The sequence below is a fragment of the Triticum urartu genome, chromosome 6A (assembly GCF_056163025.1).
Source record: "Triticum urartu cultivar PI428250 chromosome 6A, HENAU_Tu73, whole genome shotgun sequence".
NCBI classification, from domain to species: Eukaryota; Viridiplantae; Streptophyta; class Magnoliopsida; order Poales; family Poaceae; genus Triticum; species Triticum urartu.
Genome location: NC_141878.1, coordinates 268,878,948 through 268,901,748, shown reverse-complemented (window position 1 = coordinate 268,901,748; position 22,801 = coordinate 268,878,948). Strand labels below are relative to the sequence as shown.

General features: G+C 49.4%; 1 protein-coding gene across 1 annotated transcript in view; it reads left to right on the top strand.

Annotated features, from left to right (window-relative positions):
• LOC147964972 (uncharacterized) overlaps positions 1-17,552 on the top strand; it is a 30,582-nt gene extending 13,030 nt beyond the window's left edge. Inside the window, exon 2 of the mRNA XM_087530228.1 lies at positions 17,184-17,552. Within this exon, the coding sequence (XP_087386354.1) occupies positions 17,184-17,552 (369 nt within the window). The remainder of the gene's footprint in view (positions 1-17,183) is intronic.
• Positions 17,553-22,801: the final 5,249 nt, after the last annotated feature.

Below are 22,801 nucleotides of genomic sequence, written 5' to 3'. Positions count from 1 at the left end.
ACGAAGCACGAGGCGTTGTAGCTTGACTTGAGGACGCGAGAGTCCGAGCTTGCCGCGGCCCTTGAGAGTGTAAAGAGTGGCAAGGCTGAAGCCCAAAAGGCCCTCCAGTAGATTGATGCGATGAGGAAGATAGCGACGGGTAAGGCATTCAATATGCAAAGCAAGCATGTGAAAGTAAATTACTTGTTACTTACCCAAGTCTGGAGCTCTCCAGGAGCATTCACAGATTTGCCCCGCAGCGTGTCGGGTGCCACACAGTTTTACCAGGCCGAGGAGGGAAGCTCAACAGAGAAATTGTTCTGGTCTCAGTATACAGGGACCGAACACCCGATGCCTCTGAGCGACCAGCTGAAGCAACTAGTCGAGCTGCACAAGGCGGCCAAACAGGCCATGAAGGGCTTTATTTTCTGGATGTGACCTGGCGACGCCCTTCCCAACAGCCACTTCGGCCTGGTGAGGCGGCTTGTGGATGCCTGCCCATGGCTGGAAGTCATCAAGCGGTCCGTCTGCATCGAAGGTGCACTCCGGGCTTTCGCCCGTGCGAAGGTGCACTGGGCCAAGGTGGACGCCGTGAAGCTGGTGAAGGAAGGGCCGCCGTAGGGCAAGGAGCATCGCCACCCCGAGATGTATTATGAGGGTGTCCTGAAGGGTGCCCGTCTTGTAGCAGACGAGTGTGCGAAAGATGTAATATTTGAATAAACTTGCTCCTGTAATCATGTATTATGAAAAATTGTTCATATGCGCTATGCAACGCTTATTTGAATTTAAAATATTGCCTTCTGTTCGGCTGTTTATCAAATCTGAGAGATGGCTAGTCGTCGGCTTCTGCCCCCACGCCACGAGTGCTGGGGTGTTCGGGATAAACCTGAGCACTCTTGTTCCCATTTTTGGGTCCTTCGAGGGAGGTGCTCAGCACAACGAACAAGGCAATCGGACTATAATGCGTTATCACTCTCACTTAGCAATAGAATTCTATAATTTTAAATTTCGGCGAAGCCCCTAGTATTCGGAAGGCCGAATTCGGGGCGCTATGCACGCCCTAAGCCGGACAGGGCCGACTCCTCGCTCTAAGCGGCATAAGTCTTTAGGGACTTGAAACCTCTCGAACAGCGACCAGTCTCTCGCCTTATCATGACAGTCAGTTTTAGCTTTCTCTACTGAGGTGCTTAGCCTAGCAGAACCGCGGCACAATCGCAGTAGTTCTCCCAGTGCTACCTTAGCCGATATAGCGGAACGTAAGGTACCAAAACATGGGAGCCGGGCAAACCCAACTATTGACCCAAGACATGATTCGGAGCTGATGCATATAATGCTATAAGTTTGAGGTGCCGCACTGTCAAAAGTGTTCAGACTTCTCACGCCGTATTATGGGGTATGCCTAAGCCCCTAGCGTATTTGCCGTACCAGAGTGTACGGGTGCTAGATGTCATGAATGAACATATATGTATAAAAAGGAAGAATGCAATAATAGTCTTAATGCTATGCATTGTTTATTCAAAAAGGTGCGTCAAAGCAGAATGATACAAGTAGTGCGATAAGCAAAAAGTAGGACTGTTTGACATGTCCCTTCCAAGGGCAAGCTGAGGAATAGTATTAAAGCAATTATTTCACTCGTTATTGTAATCCACCTGGGAGTTCCATGGTGTGACGTAGCTTTCTGCCTCCTTGGTTGATGCATCATGTGTTTGGCAATCATGCCGCCAGACAGGGTTTCTAGAGATTAAAGTCCTGAAAGAGAAAAATAACAAAGCGGGAAGCCTCTAGTGCGGTTTAAGCCACGTCTTGGAGCGTATCATAGTCGTGCCCCCCTCCCCACCTGTGCCCATGGTATTTTTAATGCGTAATTATGTACGCGTGGCACGGATTTTGCCGTTTGGCTGGGACCGGGGTGGGGGCCGCATTTCTATGCGAGCTCGGAACGTGCCAGGCGGTCCAGTTGCCGATTACTTCGGGCGCGCTTGAAGGTGTCTAGGTCCTTAATCGCCGAACTAGTGGATTGCCTTAAGAGGCTGCTTTGTGCTTCTGCTGCGAGGGCCGCAGTGTGCTCCTCCGTGCGGAGAGAGCACTCTGTGTTTCCATTGACTGTTATGACCCCCTGAGGTACTGGCATCTTGAGCTTGAGATATGCATAATGCGGTACCGCATTGAATCTCGCAAATGCGGTTCGCCCGAGCAGTGCATGGTAGCCACTGCGGAACGAGACTATGTCGAAGATTAACTCTTCGCTTCGGAAGTTATCCGGGGATCCGAAGACCACTTCTAGTGTGACTGAGCCTGTGCAATGGGCCTCTACACTTGGTATGACGCCTTTAAAGGTCGTTTTTGTGGGTTTGATCCTTGAGGGGTCAATACCCATTTTGCGCATTGTGTCCTGATAGAGCAGGTTCAGGCTCCTGCCGCCATCCATAAGGACTCGAGTGAGGTGAAATCCGTCAATGATTGGGTCTAGGACCAGTGCGGCGAATCCGCCATGACGGATACTAGTGGGGTGGTCCCTGCGATCGAAGGTGATCGGACAGGAGGACCATGGGTTGAACTTTGGGGCGACTGGCTCCAACGCATATACGTCCCTGAGCGCACGCTTCCACTCCCTCGTGGGGATGTGGGTTGCGTATATCATGTTCATCGTCCGCACTTGTGGGGGGAACCTCTTCTGTCCTCCAATGTTCGGCTGCCGGGGCTCCTCCTCGTCATCGCTATGTGACCCCTTATCTTTGTTTTCGGCATTTAACTTGCCGGCCTACTTGAACACCCAACAATCCCTGTTGGTGTGGTTGGCTGGCTTGTCGGGGGTGCCGTGTATTTGACACGAGCGATCGAGTATATGGTCCAAACTAGACGGGCCCAGAGTGCTTTTTTTGAATGGCTTTTTCCGCTGACCGGGTTTAGAGCCTTTGAATCCGGCATTGATTGTCGTATCCTCGGTATTGTCGTTGTTAATGCGGCGCTTATGTTCGTTGCGACGTGACCTGCCGTTGCCGTCCTTGGTATCCGAAGTACCATGGTTCTTTGATATGTTATTGCTGCGAGCTAACCAGCTGTCCTCTCCTGCACAAAAGCGGGTCATGAGTGTCGTGAGGGCTGTCATAGATTTCGGCTTTTCCTGGCCAAGGTGCCGGGGAAGCCACTCATCACGGATGTTGTGCTTAAAAGCTGCTAGGGCCTCTGCATTCGGACAGTCGACGATTTGATTTTTCTTTGTTAGGAACCGTGTCCAGAATTGCCTGGTCGATTCCTCTGGCTGCTGAATTATGTGTCTTAAGTCATCGGCATCTGGTGGTCGCACATAAGTGCCCTGAAAGTTGTCGAGAAATGCGGCTTCCAGATCTTCCCAACAGCCAATGGACTCTGCTGGCAAGCTGTTGAGCCAATGCCGAGCTGGTCCTTTGAGTTTGAGTGGGAGGTATTTGATGGCGTGTAGGTCATCACCGCGGGCCATGTGGATGTGCAGGAGGAAATCCTCGATCAATACCGCAGGATCTGTTGTGCCGTCGTATGATTCTATATTTACGAGTTTGAAACCCTTTGGGATTTGACGATCCATTACTTCATCTGTGAAGCATAAGGGGTGTGCGGCGCCTCTGTACTGGGCTATATCGCGACACAGCTCGAATGAGTCTTGCCCGCTGTGTTCGGCCCGGCCGGACTTTATTTTACTGTATCCGGCGTGACGATTATCGTCTCGCATAGTGGCGCGCCCTCGTGATCCGTAGATCGATCTTGCATGTTTTGCTTTGTCCTCCAATACGTCTCGCAGGTCTGGCGTATTTCCCCATGCCTTTTTATTTGAATGGCGTCAGGGTGCGGGCTGAGCTTTTGGCTGGAATGTCTCTCTGTCGCGGCCATGAGGTGGCCGATCAGCCGCGTCATACGCTGGAGATGTAGGTTTTGGTGCTTCCTCCTCTAGTCAGGGTAGCAACCTGTATTTTGGGTAACTCTTGGAGGGGCGTTCGAGTTTGTATTCCTCGGCCGCAAGGACTGCGGTCCATCTGTCAGCTAGCAAATCTTGATCAGCTTGAAGCTATTGCTGCTTTTTCCTAAGGCTATTTGCCGTGGCTATAAGTCGGCGCTTGAAGCGCTCTTGTTCGATGGGATCCTCTGGCACGACGAATTCGTCATCGTCGAGGCTTGCCTCGTCTTCGGAGGGAGGCATGTAATTATGATCCTCCGCCTCTCCATCTGCCGCTCTCTCAGGAGGGCTGGCTTCTCCATCCTCCTGCTCCAAATCTTGCTGGAGGGGATTGTTGTTGCCTTTGACACTGTCCGGAGTGCTATTATCTTCGGTGCCGGTATCACCGCTTTTGCCTTGGCAGGACTTAGAGCGGCGCCGCTGACGCCGGCGCTTGGGTTGCTTCTTGGAGGGGTCATCCTCTGTTGTCCCGTCGCCATGCCTTCTTTGGGTGTGTGCACCATGTATATGTCATATGATGAGGTGGCTGTCTAGTGCCCTGTGGGCAGTGGTTCCTCGTCACCTCCCGCATCGTCGTCCATACCATCGATGTCTTCAGAGTTGAAGTCAAGCATGTCGGTTAAGTCATTGACAGTGGCTACTAAGTGGGTGGTGGGTGGGCGGCGAATTTCTTTGTCATTCGCATGCCAATCCTGCCGGACGTAGTTCGGCCAGGACTCTCCTGACAAGGAGAGAGACCTTAATGAGTTTAGCATGTCACCAAAGGGCGAGTGCTGAAAAATATCCGCGGAGGTAAACTCCATGATCGACGCCCAATCGGATTCGACAGGAACGTGCGCAGGCGGTTCGGAGTCCGTGGCCGGAGAAGGATCCGACAGTTTTGGCAACACGGCTCTCATGAAGGGCAAGGTCGATATTTGGCTCGATCGCCGCAGAGGATCCGGCCTCCGAGGCGGGGTCTATCCACCCGTCCATGGATGACGCAACTGGCTCCGAATTGAGGGTCGGAGCGGCTGCCGGTGCGATTTCTTGAACACTGTCCGATGGTAGAGCTAAATCGTACTCATCGTGACCGCGTGGCGCACAAGGCAGGGGCTCGAATCCGTCGAAGATCAAGTATCTGCGGATATCGGCCGTGTAGTTTAAGCTTCCAAACCTGACCTGGTGGCCAGGGGCATAACTTTCGATCTTCTCCAGATGGCCAAGCTAGTTGGCCCGCAGTGTGAAGACTTTGAGCACAAAGATCTATCCGGGGAGAAAAGTCTCACCCTAGACTGCATCGCTATCGATGATCGTAGGAGCCATCAAGCCTAACGGCGATCACACAGAGGAACTCTCAATGAAAGCACCAATGTCGGTGTCAAAACCGGCGGATCTCGGGTAGGGGGTCCCGAACTGTGCGTCTAAGGCGGATGGTAACAGGAGGCAGGGGACACGATGTTTTACCTAGGTTCGGGCCCTCTTGATGGAGGTAAAACCCTACGTCCTGCTTGATTTATTCTTGACAATATGAGTATTACAAGAGTTGATCTACCACGAGATCGGAGAGGCTAAACCCTAGAAGCTAGCCTATGGTATGATTGTCTGTTGTCCTACGTACTAAAACCCTCCGGTTTATATACACACCATAGGGTGCTAGGGTTACACAAGGTCGGTTACAAAGGAGAAGATATCCATATCCGTACTACCTAGCTTGCCTTCCACACCAAGTAGAGTCCTATCCGGACACGGGACGAAGTCTTCAATCTTTTATCTTCATAGCCCAACAGTCCGGCCAAAGGATATAGTCCGGCTGTCCGGAGACCCCCTAATCCAGGACTCCCTCAGTGGTGGTATATGGCAATGGTATATGTGGACTCGGATTGGTGGTTGTATATGGTAGCGGTGATGTATATGGTGGGGTGGTGGTATATGGTAATGATGATGACGATGGTGCGGCGGCGGCGTGACAACCTATGAACAGAACTCGAAACTCTAAGGGACTAGACGCTAAGACCAGCAACTCAGCACGACGATGCAACCGCAAATTCAACAAAGCAAAACTCTAAAAGGACTATGCAAAGGCTCAGATTGGTTCGGATATGATGACCTAACCCTAATTTTTTTTCTTTTTCATGGACTATAGGTATGAAGAATAGACTCGACCTAAACTACAAAAAACTGTAAAATCTCACCGAGCAACCTGGAAATCTGATACCACTTGATAGAGGCAAAGGTGTCCCGTCTTTCGATGAGATGGTGGCTATGGTTTTAGAGGAAGTCGACTTTGACGATCGGACTACGAACGTGCGAGGACGTCGCGCCTTAGCAATCGCTAAACCAACTCGGAGGGTTTATTGACCACGCTGGAGCACGATCAACCTGACCACGAGGGCCTGTTTCCTGCGAGCAAACAAAGAACAATCAAGAAACTGATATTGCAATCTGGATATTGCGAATATAGGATGAAAGCTTTATTGAATAAGGTGGGGTTCTGTGACGTCTTGGTCTGGTCACTGGACACAAACGAAGTACACGAAGTTGCAGCTATGGCGAACTTTTACTCTAAACAAAACCCAAAGTCTAAACGACGACCTAAGGGCTATATATATGGAGGAAGAGGGGGGATTTCGTGGCCCTTGGAGGAGGGGTCCGAAACCAACCCTAACTCTTATTTCCCCACACATACGGACTCTAAAAACAACCTATACTTAAGTATTTCGAAAATACATGGGTCTAGCCCAATAATAAGGTGACGCAACACCTAAAATAGCCTCTGGACGAAATTTATGAAGTGGCATCTTGTATATTTCGTCCAAGGCCTCATGCACTCCTTATGGTGGCTTCAAAGTCCTGAAATCATCACTTGTAACTCCGTTCATGATCCCCTTGCGCATTCCATCATCCTCATGCTTGAACTTGCTCCAAGGTTCATCTATCTTATCCAAGCTAGGCCCTTCATTTCTAAGCAAAACAAATGTATCCAATTTAGGCAGCATCATATTCTCATGAACATTAGAATCGTTACCAAGAAACAAAAGTACCTGATAATTCAATTGGCGTGCACGAGCTCTAGTAATTGGTCCAGTATGTATAGCAGCAGGGGTTGTGGGTGTAACAATGGTATTGATGTCCTCATCACCTAGTGTCTTCAAAGAGCGACTCTTCAAGCCTTCGGCGACCCCCACAGCCGCGGAGACTGCATCATCTCTGCTGGAATTTTGTCTATTTTGGGCCTAGCCCAATAGCAGTTTCAGAAATTCCTAATAAATCCTAGAGGCCCACGCAGCCCATTCGTGCAAGGCAAGAGGTGGAACAAAAGTTTAGTCCCACATTGCTAGTTTAGAGGGAGTTGGACCTCTTTATAAGGGAGGTTCTTTCCCCACATGTATGAGCATGAGAACAAGAGGGACATCCACGCCCGCTCCTCCTCCGCCGCCCGCCTCGCCACGCCTCGCCTCGTCACGACGCGCCGCAGGTTGCGGGAATGAGCCGAGCCAATGTCTAAATTTTTGCCACGCACGACGGGTATACGAAAGGTCACGTGGGAGTTGAAACGTTTTCTGTAGTGGACACTGAATTCAAACGGCGAGCCTCTTCGGCCGCTACCTGTTCGCTTCGTCTCCCTTCGTTGCTTCACCTCCCGCCACAGCCTCTTCGCGTCCTTCTCCTGTGCCTATATAAGAGAGGTCGCTCCTCTCCACAAAGGCACAACAGAAGCTCCTCTTCCTCTCGCCACAAAGTTCCAAGAACTGCACTGCTGCTACGTTCTTCCTCATCCCGGTTGCGGCGTGCACCGCACGTCGGAACAGTAGGCCACCGAAACCGCACCTTTTGAGTCCTGTACGTGAGAAGGGTAATAAGGTTTTTGGGGAGCACTCAGCGTGACTACTGGCTGCTTCATCACAAACGATCCAGTCGCCGATGACTACTTCCCCGACGACGACTTCTTCCCCGACGTCCACGACCTCCTCGACGACATGGTAGGCGGGGACACCTACCCTAAGTCCAACGCTTCTGCTGCTACTGTCCCGTACGTGTTCTTCCTCTTTCTGTTGGAGACCCTGCTTCAGCTCCTTGTTCTACTGTTTGCCCTAAATATGTTAGACTATGTTTCATATATGCAACTTGCTATACTATCTGCTCTAGATGTGTTTAGTTACAGTTCTTATATGAAAAATGTTCTTTACCTTCTTTTTATCAAATCACATGACTTGTTTTATCACTGCTATACTAGTCGTGCTTTATCTAGTATTTCTAATAATAAAATCATTTGGTAAATTGCTCATATTTCCAACAATCCAAAAACCTTATTATAGGCAATTTACCCCAAGTGTTTTTGCTGCTTCCATGAGACCTCCTATGTTTGAGGGTATCCACTATAAGAGGTGGCGCGTGAGAGCAGTCTTGTGGTTTCAAACCATGAGTTGCTATGACGCCACTCTTGGCAAACCTGAAGGAGAGCTTGATGCTCAACAGGCGCAAGCCTTTTAGAAAATGGATACTCTGTTTAAGGCTGCTCTCTTGAGTGTTCTTGGTGAGAACATAGTTGATGCTTATGCGTCAATTGATAATGGAAAAGATATGTGGGATGCACTCGAGGCCAAGTTTGGGGTCTCGGATGCTGGCACTGAGTTGTACATCATGGAACAATTCTATGATTACAGGATGACTAAAGAGCGCTCCGTGGTTGAGCAAGCTCATGAGATACAGTTATTTGCTAGAGAACTTGAGCACTTCAATTGTATGCTACCAGACAAGTTTGTTGCCAGAGGTATCATCACTAAGCTTCCTCCTTCATAGAGGAACTTTGCTACCTTGCTGAAGCATAAGGGGCAGGAGTTTTTCGTCCCGGATCTCATTGGCACTCTTGATGTGGAAGAAAAGGCGAGAGAAAAGGACACACGTGCTCAAGGTATTGAGGGAGGATCTAGTGCCAATGTGGTACAGAAGCAGAACTTCCAGCCCCACAAGTTCAAGAACAAGGGAAAGTTTGATGGTAAAGAAAAGTTTGATGGGAAGAACAAGGCTGTCCAGCACAAGAACTCCAAGAAGAAGAATGACAAGAAGAAAGGCGTCTGTCATGTGTGTGGGGATCCTGATCATTGGGCTCCTAGTTGCCCTAATCGCTATGACAAGTATCATCCTGGGAAAGGCGGCAAGACCGCTAATGTTGTCATTGGAGACACTGATATGAAGGATGCTGGGTATGGTATATTTCCCACTATTCTTTCAGTATGTCATTCTCCTGATTGGTTGATTGACATGGGTGCTAATGTGCATGTATGCGGTGATATTTCTATGTTTTCGTCTTATCAGACCGCAGGGACTTCAAATGTACTGATGGGTAACGGTTCAAGTGCTTCTGTTCGTGGTGTTGGCACAGTCGATCTGAAGTCTACTTCGGGGAAGATCGTGCGGCTGAAGAACGTGCATTATGTACCCTCCATCAATAAAAATCTTGTTAGCGGATCCCTTCTATGTAGAGATGGCTACAAGCTTGTCTTTGAGTCGAATAAATTTGTAATATCCATGTATGGAACCTTTGTTGGTAAAGGCTATGAGTCAGGAGGCCTGTTTCGTTTGTCCTTATCAGAAGTTTTCAATAAAGTTGTCAATCATATTTGAAACAATAGTGAATCAAATGTGTGGCATTCACGTCTTTGTCATGTTAACTTTGGTTGCATGTCGCCACTAGCAAAGTTGAACTTAATCCCTAGTTTCACCACTGTCAAGGGATCCAAGTGTCAAGTGCGTGTGCAAGCTAAGCAACCTCGTAAGTCTCATGTGACTGCGGAAACGAGAAATCTTGCACCACTAGAACTCATACATTCAGATCTATGTGAAATGAATGGTGTTTTGACAAAAGGTGGAAAGAAATATTTCATGACGTTAATTGACGACTCCACTAGATACTGCCGTGTGTATCTTCTGAAATCTAAGGATGAGGCTTTGAACTTTTTCAAGATCTATAAAGCTGAAGTGGAAAACCAACTTGATCGAAAAATCAAGAGGCTTAGGTCTGACCGTGGTGGAGAGTATTTTTCAAATGAATTTGGAGCTTTTTGTGCGTAACATGGTATAATCCATGAGAGGACGCCTCCCTACTCACCTCAGTCAAATGGGGTGGCTGAAAGAAAGAATCGTACTCTAACAGATTTGGTTAACGCCTTGTTAGATACATCGGGTCTCTCCAAGGCATGGTGGGGGGAGGCGATTTTGACTGCATGTCATGTCCTAAACCGAGTTCCCACAAAGAACAAAGAGATAATTCCATTCGAGGAATGGGAGAAGAAAAGGTTAAAACTCTCTTATCTACAAACATGGGGTTGTTTGGCGAAAGCCAATGTTCCAATTCCAAAGAAGCGGAAGCTTGGACCAAAAACTGTGGATTGTGTTTTCCTGGGATATGCTTTTCATAGCATTGGCTATAGATTCTTGATTGTAAAATCTGAGGTACCTGACATGCATGTCGGTACGATCATGGAGTCGAATGATGCGACTTTCTTTGAAGATATCTTCCCCATGAAGGATATGGCTACCTCATCTAATCAGGAGAGGCCTAGTTCATCGAATCAGGAACCAGTTACAATTACCAAACCTGCCATTTCGATCGAACACTTTGAAAGTCCTGTGGAGGAAAACAATGAAGTTCCTACTAGGAGCAAGAGACAAAGGACTGCAAAGTCCTTTGGTGATGATTTTCTTGTGTATCTCATAGATGACACTCCCAGTTCTATTTCAGAGGCTTATGCATCTGAAGATGCTGACTACTGGAAGGAAGCGGTTCGTAGCGAGATGGATTCGATCTTAGCGAATGAAACTTGGGAGATAACTGATCATCCTTATGGGTGCAAACCTATAGGATGTAAATGGGTATTCAAGAAGAAGCTTAGGCCTGATGGTACTATTGAAAAGTACAAGGCTCGGCTCGTGGCTAAGGGTTATACCCAAAAGGAAGGTGAAGACTTCTTTGATACTTGCTCACATGTGGCTCGTCTGACCACTATTCGAGTTCTACTTTCACTAGCTGCCTCACATGGTCTTCTCGTTTATCAAATGGATGTTTAGACTGCTTTCCTAAATGGAGAGTTGGACGAGGAAATTTATATGGAACAACCAGATGGGTTTGTACTAGATGGTCAGGAAGCAAAAGTGTGCAAGTTGCTGAAGTCTTTGTATGGACTCAAGCAAGCACCCAAACAGTGGCATGAGAAGTTTGAAAGAATGTTAACAGCTTCAGGCTTTGTTGTAAACAAAACTGACAAATGTGTGTACTATCGCCATGGTGGGGGTGAGGGAGTTATCCTTTGCTTGTATGTTGATGACATACTGATTTTCGAAACAAATCTGAATGTTATTAACGAGGTCAAGGTTTCCTATCTCGCTGTTTTGAGATGAAGGATTTAGGAGTGGCTGATGTCATTCTGAACATCAAGTTGTTGAGAGACGATGATGGTGGGATTACATTGCTTCAATCTCACTACATGGAAAAGATCTTGAGTCGCTTTGGCTACAGGGACTGCAAGCCCTCTCCAACACCATATGATGCTAGTGTGTTGCTTCGAAAGAATTGAAGAATTGCTAGAGACCAATTGAAGTATTCTCAGATTATTGGCTCGCTTATGTACTTAGCCATTGCTACAATACCTGACATCTCTTTTGCTGTTAGCAAACTGAGTCGGTTTGTTTCAAAACCAGGAGATGTGCATTGGAAAGCTCTAGAGAGAGTTTTGCATTATTTGAAAGGCACTGCAAATTATGGAATTCACTACACCGGGCACCCAAAGGTGCTTGAATTGTATAGTGACTCAAACTGGATCTCAGATGCTGATGAGATAAAGGCCACGAGCGGATATGTATTCACTCATGGAGGTGGCGCTGTTTCTTGGAAGTCTTGCAAGCAGACCATCTTAATGAGGTCAACAATTGAAGCAGAACTCACAGCACTAGATACAGCTACAGTCGAAGCAGATTGGCTTCGCCGGCTCTTGAATGACTTGCCGGTTGTTGAGAAACCTGTACCAGGTATCCTTATGAACTACGACAATCAAACTGTGATCACGAAAGTGAGCAGCTCAAAGGATAACATGAAGTCATCAAGACACGTTCAGAGAAGGTTAAAGTCTGTCACGAAAATGAGAAACTCCGGAGTTATTGCATTGGATTATATCCAAACATCTAAGAATCTGGCAGATCCTTTTACTAAGGGTCTATCACGTAATGTGATAGATAATGTATCGAGGGAGATGGGTATGAGACCCACAATATGAGTTGTTCACAGTGGTAACCTATTCTTTGTGATCGGAGATCCCGTGAATTAGATGTGGAAGACAAGCTGTTAGTCAACTGAGAGGAGAGTATCCTTACTATTAGCAATACCACTCCATGAAGATGCAATACTCTTCTAATCTGTGTGGCAGGTTGATTTATATCTTAATGTGTTCTAAGTGGCTCTTTTAAGCAGATATGTTATGCTGCAGAACATCTTTTGAAGAACACACCTATATGAGTCTGATTGTCAAACGTCGCAATCTATGAGAGTAGGGTTCTCTCTAGTAAACTCATGAAAGGTCATAGAGTATGACGCATAAGCTCCACCCACGGGGAAGACCCACGGTAGCCACGTATCGGTCAAGGCTTTATGTGAAGCTAGATTCGCAGAAAACTTGCAGTTCAAGGCCCAGTCCACTGTCCAAGTTGCTTACTAGTGTAGCATAGAGTTCTAGGTGGAAGTTCAACTTAACAGTCTCCACTGCAGTATCGGTATATAAAACAGTGTTTTGGAACCAAAGGCAATTTTTGTGTGCCTCTGGGATCTGGTGGGGGATTGCTGGAATTTTGTCAGGACCCCGATTCCAAGTCACATTGATTTAGCCGGTAACACCTCATATCACATTGCGGCCTCATGCACGGTATCCCCACGGGTGTCGCCTTACCAAGGCCCGGGACCGTTTGCGCCATTTGGCTCACGTATATGATAGTGTCGCTAGCATCCATATGACAGAGAACCCGGGCCGACATGGCTAGTCATGAACCCAAAGCGGCACAGACCTATGGAGACAGGCATGCATGAATCACATCGAGCATGTCGGTCATCAGCAAGTGAATCTGGGCTGTAGCACTGGGCTAACAGGACTCCGGGGAACCCGGGCTGTAGCAGGCTAGGCGGGACTTCGGAAGTCACCGCATGACATTTCCCCGAAGGGGCAGACATAGGAACGAAGTGAAACACATGCCGGCCAGTCAGGTGTACTGAGCAGTAGTGCTGGGCTAGCAGGACTCCGGTGAACCGGGCTGTAGCGGACTACTATGGCTCAAGGAGCACTAGACTATATTTCCCCATAAGATAGGCTGCCAAGGATAAACAACTAGATTGTCGGATCCCACACATACCAAGCATTTCAATCATACACACAATATGCTTGATATGTGCAAATACAACATGGCATAACAACAAAACTCTACAACTCAAGTACTTTATTTAAAGGCTCCAGAGATCCATACATAACATGTTCATACAGGTAGGGGTCACATGACCCGACACTCAAGTCATACAAGCATACAAGCACATGCGAAAGCAAATAGTCTGAGTACAAATACTAGAAAGAAAGAAGGCTTCTCGAAGCCTGTCTATCTACATAAGGCCCTCCATGGCCAGGATCACCATCTGGGTGGCAAGTCACTCATCGACGTCTAGGTATACATAAAACCCATCGGAGGGGGTGGTGTTGTTGTTGTCTGAAAACAGTAATTAAGCAAACATGAGTACAAAGGTACTCAGCATGTCTTACAACAGAACCTACTATACATGCTCATTCTCAAGAAGGTGGTGGAGTTATTGCAGCAAGCCAGCTTTGACTCTTGGCTAAGCTATCCTACGAGACACCACTAGTAAAATAGTTTTCGCACACAAGTCCACTAATCACCAACACAATACTCCACCGGGATCCTCCCTCGTCATCCTACGAGAGGGCCATCCTCGGTACTCACACTTATCTTGAGTCTTTTAGTAGTATCCATTAACTTGTCTATGAACTGTATAGGCAACCAAGTAGTCCTTTACCGCAGACGCGGCTGTTCGAATAGATGATGTTAACCCTGCAGGGGTGTACTTCTTCATACACGCTCTCCTCACTTACCGCCGTTTACACGACATGTACTCAGCAACCTTCAAGCGGAAGCCCAACGAGGGTGTCGGCCACGACCTACCTAAACACTCAAGTCTCTAGTCCAGGTTTATCGCCTATCCAGGTTCCATCCGCAAGGAGTCCGGCTGAGGTTTCTACATACGGCCCCGAACAATGTGAACAGGGTTCCCGAGACACCAAACGGGTGACTCGGTACACCATGCCACGGTGTATCTACCTCATCGTAGCCCACCCCTTGGGTCAGCGCTACGCACGGCCGCCAACACATAACCTACAAACACCAGAAACTATTTGCAACTCCTGGACAGAGTACTAGGGTGATTAAGAAGTCGAGAGGGTCAATTAAGGATCCCAATGCATGGTAGTAGCTGATTCTTAAAATCACACATACAGATCTCAGTTCTTAGGGACGGCCTCAATGAAACAACCCACCATGTACTCCTACATGGCCTCTCATCGATACCTTTACCAAATCATGTTCAACACATCACTCACATTACCGACATAATCATTTCACTCTAGCCCATCGCACACATGAACCAGACCTGACACAACTCTAAGCATAGCAGGCATAGCAAGGTAGGAAACACATACATGGCTCAATCAACTCCTACACATGCTAGTGGGTTTCATCTAGTTACTGTGGCAATGACAGGACATGCAGAGGATAAGGGTTCAACTACCATAGCACACAGTAGTTTGAAACGTTATTGTCTTAATGCAGTAAATGAGAGCAGAGGCGAGAACATGGGATTGTATCGATATGATCAATGGGGCTGCTTGCCTGATGGAGTGGTAGTAGGGTACTGCCCTTCAGTTGGATACTTGGAGATATCCTCGGGAGCAGAACCTACCACGGAGATCACGACGAAACACATCAAAACAACATGGCAATATGCAACACTATGATGCATGATCATGACATGGCAAGGATGAGTGTTTTGGTCTAATGCATCTACCGGCAATTTGAAAGGAGTTGGTTTGATCACTAGTATCAAAATCAATCCCCTTATATTATTTAATATAAGCCATTTTCATGGTTTGCTCTAAACAGCAAGGTTAAGTTGTTCTAACATGCATGAAACTTGCATAAATGGATTCCTTGCATTTATCTAATGATTTTTCATATATAAATTATTTCCATCTGAGTTATGGTTGAATTACTATGAATTTCAGAAGTTTTCAGCAATTAAAAGAATTTCCAGAATTGTTTTTATTTCAAAATTCCTTTTATTTCGTTAGCACTGCGTCATGCTGGCGTCAGCAGTCAACATGCCTGGTCCTGGTTAAACCTGACCAGTGGGACCCACTGGTCAGTGACTCTGTGCACTAACTAAGCTAGTTAGTCCTAATTAATTGGGCAGGGCCCATTAGTCAGTGACTACTAACCAAACTAACATAGTTAATTAGCACTAACCAGACTAATTAGTCGGGCGGGGCCCGCATGTTAGTGAGAGAGAGGGGGAGGTCAACCCGTGTCAGCGGGGTCAACCTCGCCGGTCAGCGGTCAAAGCCTACCGGCGTTTAGCCGCCGGCGAGGCCAGACACGGCCGCACGCTGCGGGATTTGCCCACAGGGCACCTGCCTGTCTGTGCACCTGCCTGTCTGTGCTGGCGAGAGCAAGCAGCTCGCTGGCACAGCAGGTGGGCTGGGCTGCTAGGTGGGCCGGCCAGGTGGGCTCAGGTAAGTGCTCTGCACTGTTTTCTGTTTCTCTTTTATTTATTTTCTGTATTGTGTTTTGAAATAGAATAAATACTATTTCATTTCCAAAAAGTCTGGAAATATTCAGAGGCACATTTGAGAATATTCTCAACTGCCTAAAAATGCTTCCAAGATTATTTGAGCACTTTAAAATATTTATAAGATTTAAAATGCCCAAATTCAAATACTTATGACTTGGTTCAAAAATCCAGAGTGGCCCCATAAATTGTAGAACCATTTTTGGCAAAGGTTTAAACCAGAACCAAAAATGGTGGGCTTTTATGAAGGGCATTTTGGGTTCATTGAAATTCCAATTGTTGGAATTTAGCATTTTCAGGGGGGTGTTGGGGTTGATTAGCCCCCATTTCAAGTTTAAAAGAAATTTAAACATGATGCACAAGTTCAACCAACCCTAATGCATAACAGGAAAGCAGGGATGTGACAAATTTTGTCTATTTTGGGCCTAGCCCAATAGCAGTTTCAGAAATTCCTAATAAATCCTAGAGGCCCACACAGCCCATTCGTGCAAGGCAAGAGGTGGAACAAAAGTTTAGTCCCACATTGCTAGTTTAGAGGGAGTTGGACCTCTTTATAAGGGAGGTTATTTCGCCACATGTATGAGCATGAGAACAAGAGGGACATCCACGCGCGCTCCTCCGCCGCCGCCGCCCGCCTCGCCACGCCTCGTCACGACACGCCGCCTGACCACGTGGTATACGAAAGGGTATACGAAAGGTCACGTGGGAGTTGAAACGTTTTCTAGATTTTTGCCACGCACGACGGGTATACGAAAGTTCCAAGCACTGCACTGCTGCTACGTTCTTCCCCATCCCGGCTTGCGGCGTGCACCGCACGTCAGGACAGTAGGCCTCTGAAACCGCACCTTTTGAGTTCTGTACGGGAGAAGTGTGATAAGGTTTTTGGGGAGCGCTCAGCGCGACTACTGGCTGCTTCATCACGGACGATCCGGTCGCCGACGACTACTTCCCCGACGACGACTTCTTCCCCGACATCCACGACCTCCTCGACAACATGACAGGCGAGGACACCGACCCAAGTCCAGTGCTTCTCCTGCTGCTGTCCCGTACGTGTTCTTCCTCTTTCTGTTAGAGACCCTGCTTCTGCTCCTTGTTCTACTGTTTGCCCTAAATATGTTAGACTCTGTTTCATATATGCAACTTGCTATACTATCTGCTCTAGATGTGTTTAGTTACAGTTCATATATGAAAATGTTCTTTACCTTCTCTTTATCAAATCACATGACTTGTTTTATCACTGCTATACTAGTCATGCTTTATCTAGTATTTCTGATAATAAAATCATTTGGTAAATTGCTCATGTTTCCAACAATCTCGAGAGGAACTCCCCAGCCACCAGCCTCGGGAGCCCCCGCTTGCGGTCTGACCTCAAGGGCACGTCTTCTCCTGGCGCTCGAGCCCTAGGAGGGGTGCTGGACCGAGGAGTTCAAGGCATATCTGGTGCATGGGACGCTGCCCGAGAAGGAGGAGTATGCGGAGCGTGTGGCCCGGCAGGCTACGACATACAGCATCCAGGACGGTGAGCTGTACAGAAAACGACCAAATGATGTTTCCTTGCGATGCATCTCTGGGCAGCAAGGGAATGAGCTGCTGGCTGACACACATGGTGGAGACTGCGGGCATCACTCATCGTCGCATACCCTGGTTGGCAAGGCGTTCCGCAGCGGGTTCTACTGGCCCACGACACTCAACGACGCGACCGAGCTAGTAAGGTCCTGCGAGGCCTACCAGTTCCATGCCAAGAAAATCCAGCAGCCAGCCCTGGGCCTCTAGACTATCCCGCTCTCGTGGCTGTTCATGGTCTGGGGGCTGGACATCCTGGGTCCGTTCCCGCGAGCGCCTCGGGGCTACCGCTACCTCTATGTCGCCATTGACAAGTTCACCAAATGGGCAGAGGTGGAAGCCGTCTGCACCATCCCGGCCGGATCAGCAGTTAAGTTCATCAAGGGCCTCGTGAGCTGGTTCAGGGTCTCTAACCGCATCATCACCGACAATGGTTCGCAGTTCACTAGCAATTTCTTCAAGACCTATTGTGCTAACCTTGGAACGTAGATTTGCTACGCCTCGGTGGCACACCCTAGGAGCAATGGCCAAGCACAGTGCGCCAACGCCGAGGTCTTGAGGGGCCTCAAGACCCAGACCTTCAAGAAGAAGCTCGAAGCCTGCGGCAGGGGCTGGCAGGACGAGCTCCAGTCTATACTGTGGTCCATCCGCACCACTGCCACCAAGCCAACGGGCGAGACCCCGTTCTTCCTCGTCTACGAAGCAGAAGCGGTTCTCCCTCACGAGGTTAGGCATCGCTCTGCGCGGGTCCTGGCGTTTGATAAGACGCAGCAGGACGCCGTGTGGGGGATGGACCTTGTGCTGGGGGAGGAACGCTGCCGTGAAGCCTCATTCCAAGCGGCAAGAAACCAGCAAGCGCTGCGACGGTACTGTCGCAGCGTCCGCTCCAGGACGCTCGAGGTGGGCGATCTCGTCCTGAGGCGGGTGCTCTCTAGGGAAGGGCTGCATAAGCTCTCACCCATGTGGGAGGGCCCGTTTAGGATTGCCCGCGTCTCCAGTCCTGGCGCCGCGCGCCTGGAGATGCAGGACGGGATCCCCATCCAGAACACCTGGAACATCCCACACCTCCGAAAGTTCTACCATGAAGCAAGGCCCAATGCCTGTGAAGGTCTCCGCTCGTGACACTCTCACGTAATAATGAGTGGGGCTGTACATGCCCCGGAGTCTCCGCAGTGCCGCCCTCGGGCCTCGGGGGCTCCCTCCCACGTCCTAGTGGCAGCACTTAGCTCCGCGCTAGTGAGAAGACTAGACTACGTGTCGGACGCGGCTGTTCATTTCCTTTCTCTAGTTGGTTTGCCCCTTTTTACTTTAATGAAATTTGGAGTTCTGGCGTTTCTCGATGGTTTGGTTGAACCCCCTCTTCTTTCTGATTCTTCCCCCGATTCTTTGTTTTTTGCCAGGGAGGGCGGCAGTTGCCCGACGCTCTCCCTCGCACAGGTGGTATGCGCATGCGCACTCCCCTGGTCTCCGCGAGGCATGCTCGTCTGAGCTTGTGATCAGTGCATCCCCTTTTAGTCCGTGCCCCACGGGTACCGTGACGCGGTGCGTTCGGCCATAACCATCCCATAGCCGAGGCCTCACGCAAGAAGGGTTAGGGATTTCCTAACGAATTTTTGCAGCTTCGTGATGTCACCCGAATCAACAGTGGGGAAGCCCCACCAGGTGCCCAGAGACGCGCGCCCTCATGAGGTCAAAGCTACCCCAAATGCATCGAGCTAAGTTACCCCTCTACACTCGTATAAGGCATAGATCTCACAACACAACCCGGAAGCAATAAACACACCACAAAAGCAACACAAGCACCATGGTTCATTACATGCCCTCGTAGGGCCCAATATTCGTTTTTGACAATGCAGGGGAAAGGGAAGGAGAGGACAAGCAAAAGCGCCCCCCTACAATGCGACTGCTCACGAGGATCGGCCCCTCGGACTCAGCCAGAGCCCTCCTCGCACTTCATTGAGGCGCGATGACGGGAAGACCCGCCATCATCCTCGAAGCGAGCCCGACGGCGTGGCGGCTGGTTGTAGCCGCCGTTGTTGGAGCTTTCACCGGAGGAGGAGCTGCCGTAGCTGGGAGAACCATGCCCGTCGCCAAGGGCAAGGTCACCCTCGTGCTTGTCGTGGCCATCGCAAGGACAAGCACCTCGCCACCATCGTCGTCGTCTTCATGGCAGCATCCGGCGTGGCGACCATCTTCCCCGAACACCCTCACGAAGAGGGTCGATGCGCCATCGTAATTGAAGTGGAGGGTGCACCGCTTGCCCAGGCCACGTGCGCGGGCGATCGTCTGCCAGTCGCGGACCAGGGCTACGTTGCCCACAACGGAGATCTCCACCGCGACCCACGAAGCCTTGATGCAGCAGCCATCGGCCTGCACCCAGAGGCTGCCGGGACCTGGGGCCGACAGTTCGCTGGTGGAGGAGCGCGGAATTTCAAGCCAAGTGCCGGCCGGGTTCTCCGACCACATGACAAACTCCAGCAGCACCTCCGCCTAGTGGAAGCAAGACCGGGGAGGCCGAGCGACCATGGCGCGCCTCCCTTCATTGACAGGGTTGCCGCGCCCTATGCGGCACCCGCCCCGCGAAGAGGCGCTGCCACGGCCGCCAACAACGCTACTGGTGATGAGGATATCAATACCATTGTTACACCCACATCCCCTTCTGCTATACATACTGGACCAATTACTAGAGCTCGCGCACGCCAATTGAATTATCAGGCACTTTCGTTTCTTGGTAACAATTCTAATGTTCATGAGAATATGATGCTGCCTAAATTGGATACATTTGTTTTGCTTACAAATGAAGGGCCTAGCTTGGACAAGAAAGATGAACCTTGGAGCAAGTTCAAGCATGCAGATGATGGCATGCGCAAGGGGATCATGAACGGCGTTACAAGTGATGATTTCAGGACGTTGAAGCCACCATAAGGAGTGCATGAAGCCTTGGATGAAATATACAAGATGCCACTTCATAAATTTCGTCCAGAGGCTATTCTAGGTGCTACGTCACCTTATTATTGGGCCAGGCCCATGTATTTTCGAAATACTTAAGTATAGGCTGTTTTTAGAGTCCGTATGTCTGGGGAAACAAGAGTTAGGGTTGGTTTCGGACCCCTTCTCCAGGGGCCACGAAATTCCCCCCTCTTCCTCCATATATACAGCCCTTAGGGCGTCGTTTAGACTTTGGGTTTTGTTTAGATTAAAAGTTTGCCATAGCTGCAACTTCGCCTACTTCGTTTGTGTCCAACGACCAGACCAAGACGTCACAGAACCCCACCTTGATCAATAAAGCTTTCATCTTTTATTTGCAATATCCAGAGTTTCTTGCTTGTTCTTCGTTTGCTCGCGGGAAATAGACCCTCGTGGTCAAGTTGATCGTGCTCCGGTATGGTAAATAACCCTCGGAAGTTGGTTTAGCGATTGATAAGGCACAACGTCTTCGCATGTTCGTAGTCGGATCGTCAAAGTCGACTCCCACAGAAAATGATATCTATCTCATCGAAACATCGGGACACCTTCGCCTCTATCAACTGGACCCTGGGGAAGTTCGCCCATGTCCACAAGGGACCACAGTAGGGGTCACGACGTGCTTGTGGGGGTGACCACACCCCCTCTTAGGCGGTGGCGAGTCAGGCCCCTCCTGGCGAGCTTTCCCCTTCTAGGCGGCCGAGAACCTCTTCACCAGCGCCATGAGTGTCGCTGCCGGGCAGCGGAGCAAGAAGGAAGAAGGAGAACCGGGCGGAATGGAGGAAGAGATGAGCGATGGGGGATTTGCCCCTCCCCTCATTTGTAGCCAAGGGGAGGCCAACCGCCGGCCTCCACGATCTAAGGTAATGATGACCTTTTTCTGCATGCAACAGGGACTCATCAAGTCGGGCAATTGCCGATGCAGCGTGGGGAAGCGGAGACGTCCACGTCATGTCAATCGCCACACATCAATCAAGGCCGCAGGCTGTTAGGGCCCGCGACACTCCGCACATGACGGTTGGCTTCGGCGCGAAGCCAAGCACGAGCGTGCCTTGGTCCCGGGGGCTACTATCGGCGTCCTGGGAACGGGGGTACCCATACTTGCCTGCCTGTGGCCCAGGGCGTGGCTCCACCAGCAACCTGGTATGGCCCATCTTCATCAACAAACACTCAAGACCCTCGCGAGGGGCCAAGCCTCGCGAGGCGTACGGCACAAGACCTCCTCAAGGGCAACCTCACTAGTCTAGCTCGTGAGGGGCAGAGAGATCAAGGCGAGGGGCACCTCGTGAGGTTTCCGTGACGTGAGCCATGATGACCAAGGCTACGTGGGCGCCAGGCGACCGCCAGTGCACGCAGAGTACTAGTTGCCTCTTCGGTGCTAAATTGGCAAGCACAGGCGAGGAGTCCCGAGGCATCAGGCAAAGGTTTCCATATTGGTGCAACGAGACCAAGACCAGTAGGACGGCAGGACAGAGGTCATCACAGAGCCTACGACGGCGTCACCACCAGAGCCTCTGGCAGGCGAAGACCACCTTTTGTCAGGTTAGCTTGTACTAGCTGTCCCCCTTCAAATTGGCCGTTGTGGGATCCCTTCTTGCCTAAACATTTGGGAAGAGGACCGGGGCCTCTATAAATAGGACTAGCCACCACCATAGGGGGAGGAGGGGATCATTCAGACCATCCTCAGCACACAAGCTCATCGAGCTGAAGAACACCTCTCCTCGGGAGGCTGTTCTCCCCTTGTACTTGTTCATCCCCAGCCTACAAGGCAATCCACCACACCGCACTGGAGTAGGGTATTACACCGCAACGGTGGCCCGAATAGTATAAACTCTTGTGTCTCTTGTTCCTCGGGTTCGTCTAGCTAGGCTTTGAGATTGTGGCGAGAGTGTGAGCTAGGGGGTGAGAGATCTTTGTGCGCACCCCAGAGTTCGAACCTCAAGGGTTTTGCGGGAACCCGTAATCCGACAACAGTGCAAAAATATGAAGGTAGTAACAAGTTCCATCGTTGGTATACTAGCTGTGCAACAACATTAGAATGCCTTAGCCGAAAAATCTTTAATATATCCACAATCAACAGCTAACCCTAAAATAATCCAGTGACATTAAATGGCATTGCTTAAATTTATTGGTGGCATTAGACTGAGTGCGACATTAGTTAAATTTGGCATCACTTTATTAGTAGCATTGCTTGACTTTACCGCTGGCGTTATACTAACAGCAAAAAAGTGGCAATAAGAGCATGGGAGGCCCATTCGGATAGTGGGCGCACTAGTACAATGTACCTCCACTGACGCATAGAGTGATGAGGGAGGTATGGTTTCCCAGAGCAACAAATATCCAGGCAACATATGTGCATCACGTCCCATTTTTGTTCTCTTTAGCCACCTTTTTCCTATGTGAGGATAACAAACCGATCGACCTGGTCATTCTCTATTGCGTTGTCATGCCTTTCTACCCCTTTTCACCCTTTTTCAACCAAGAGACACGAGACT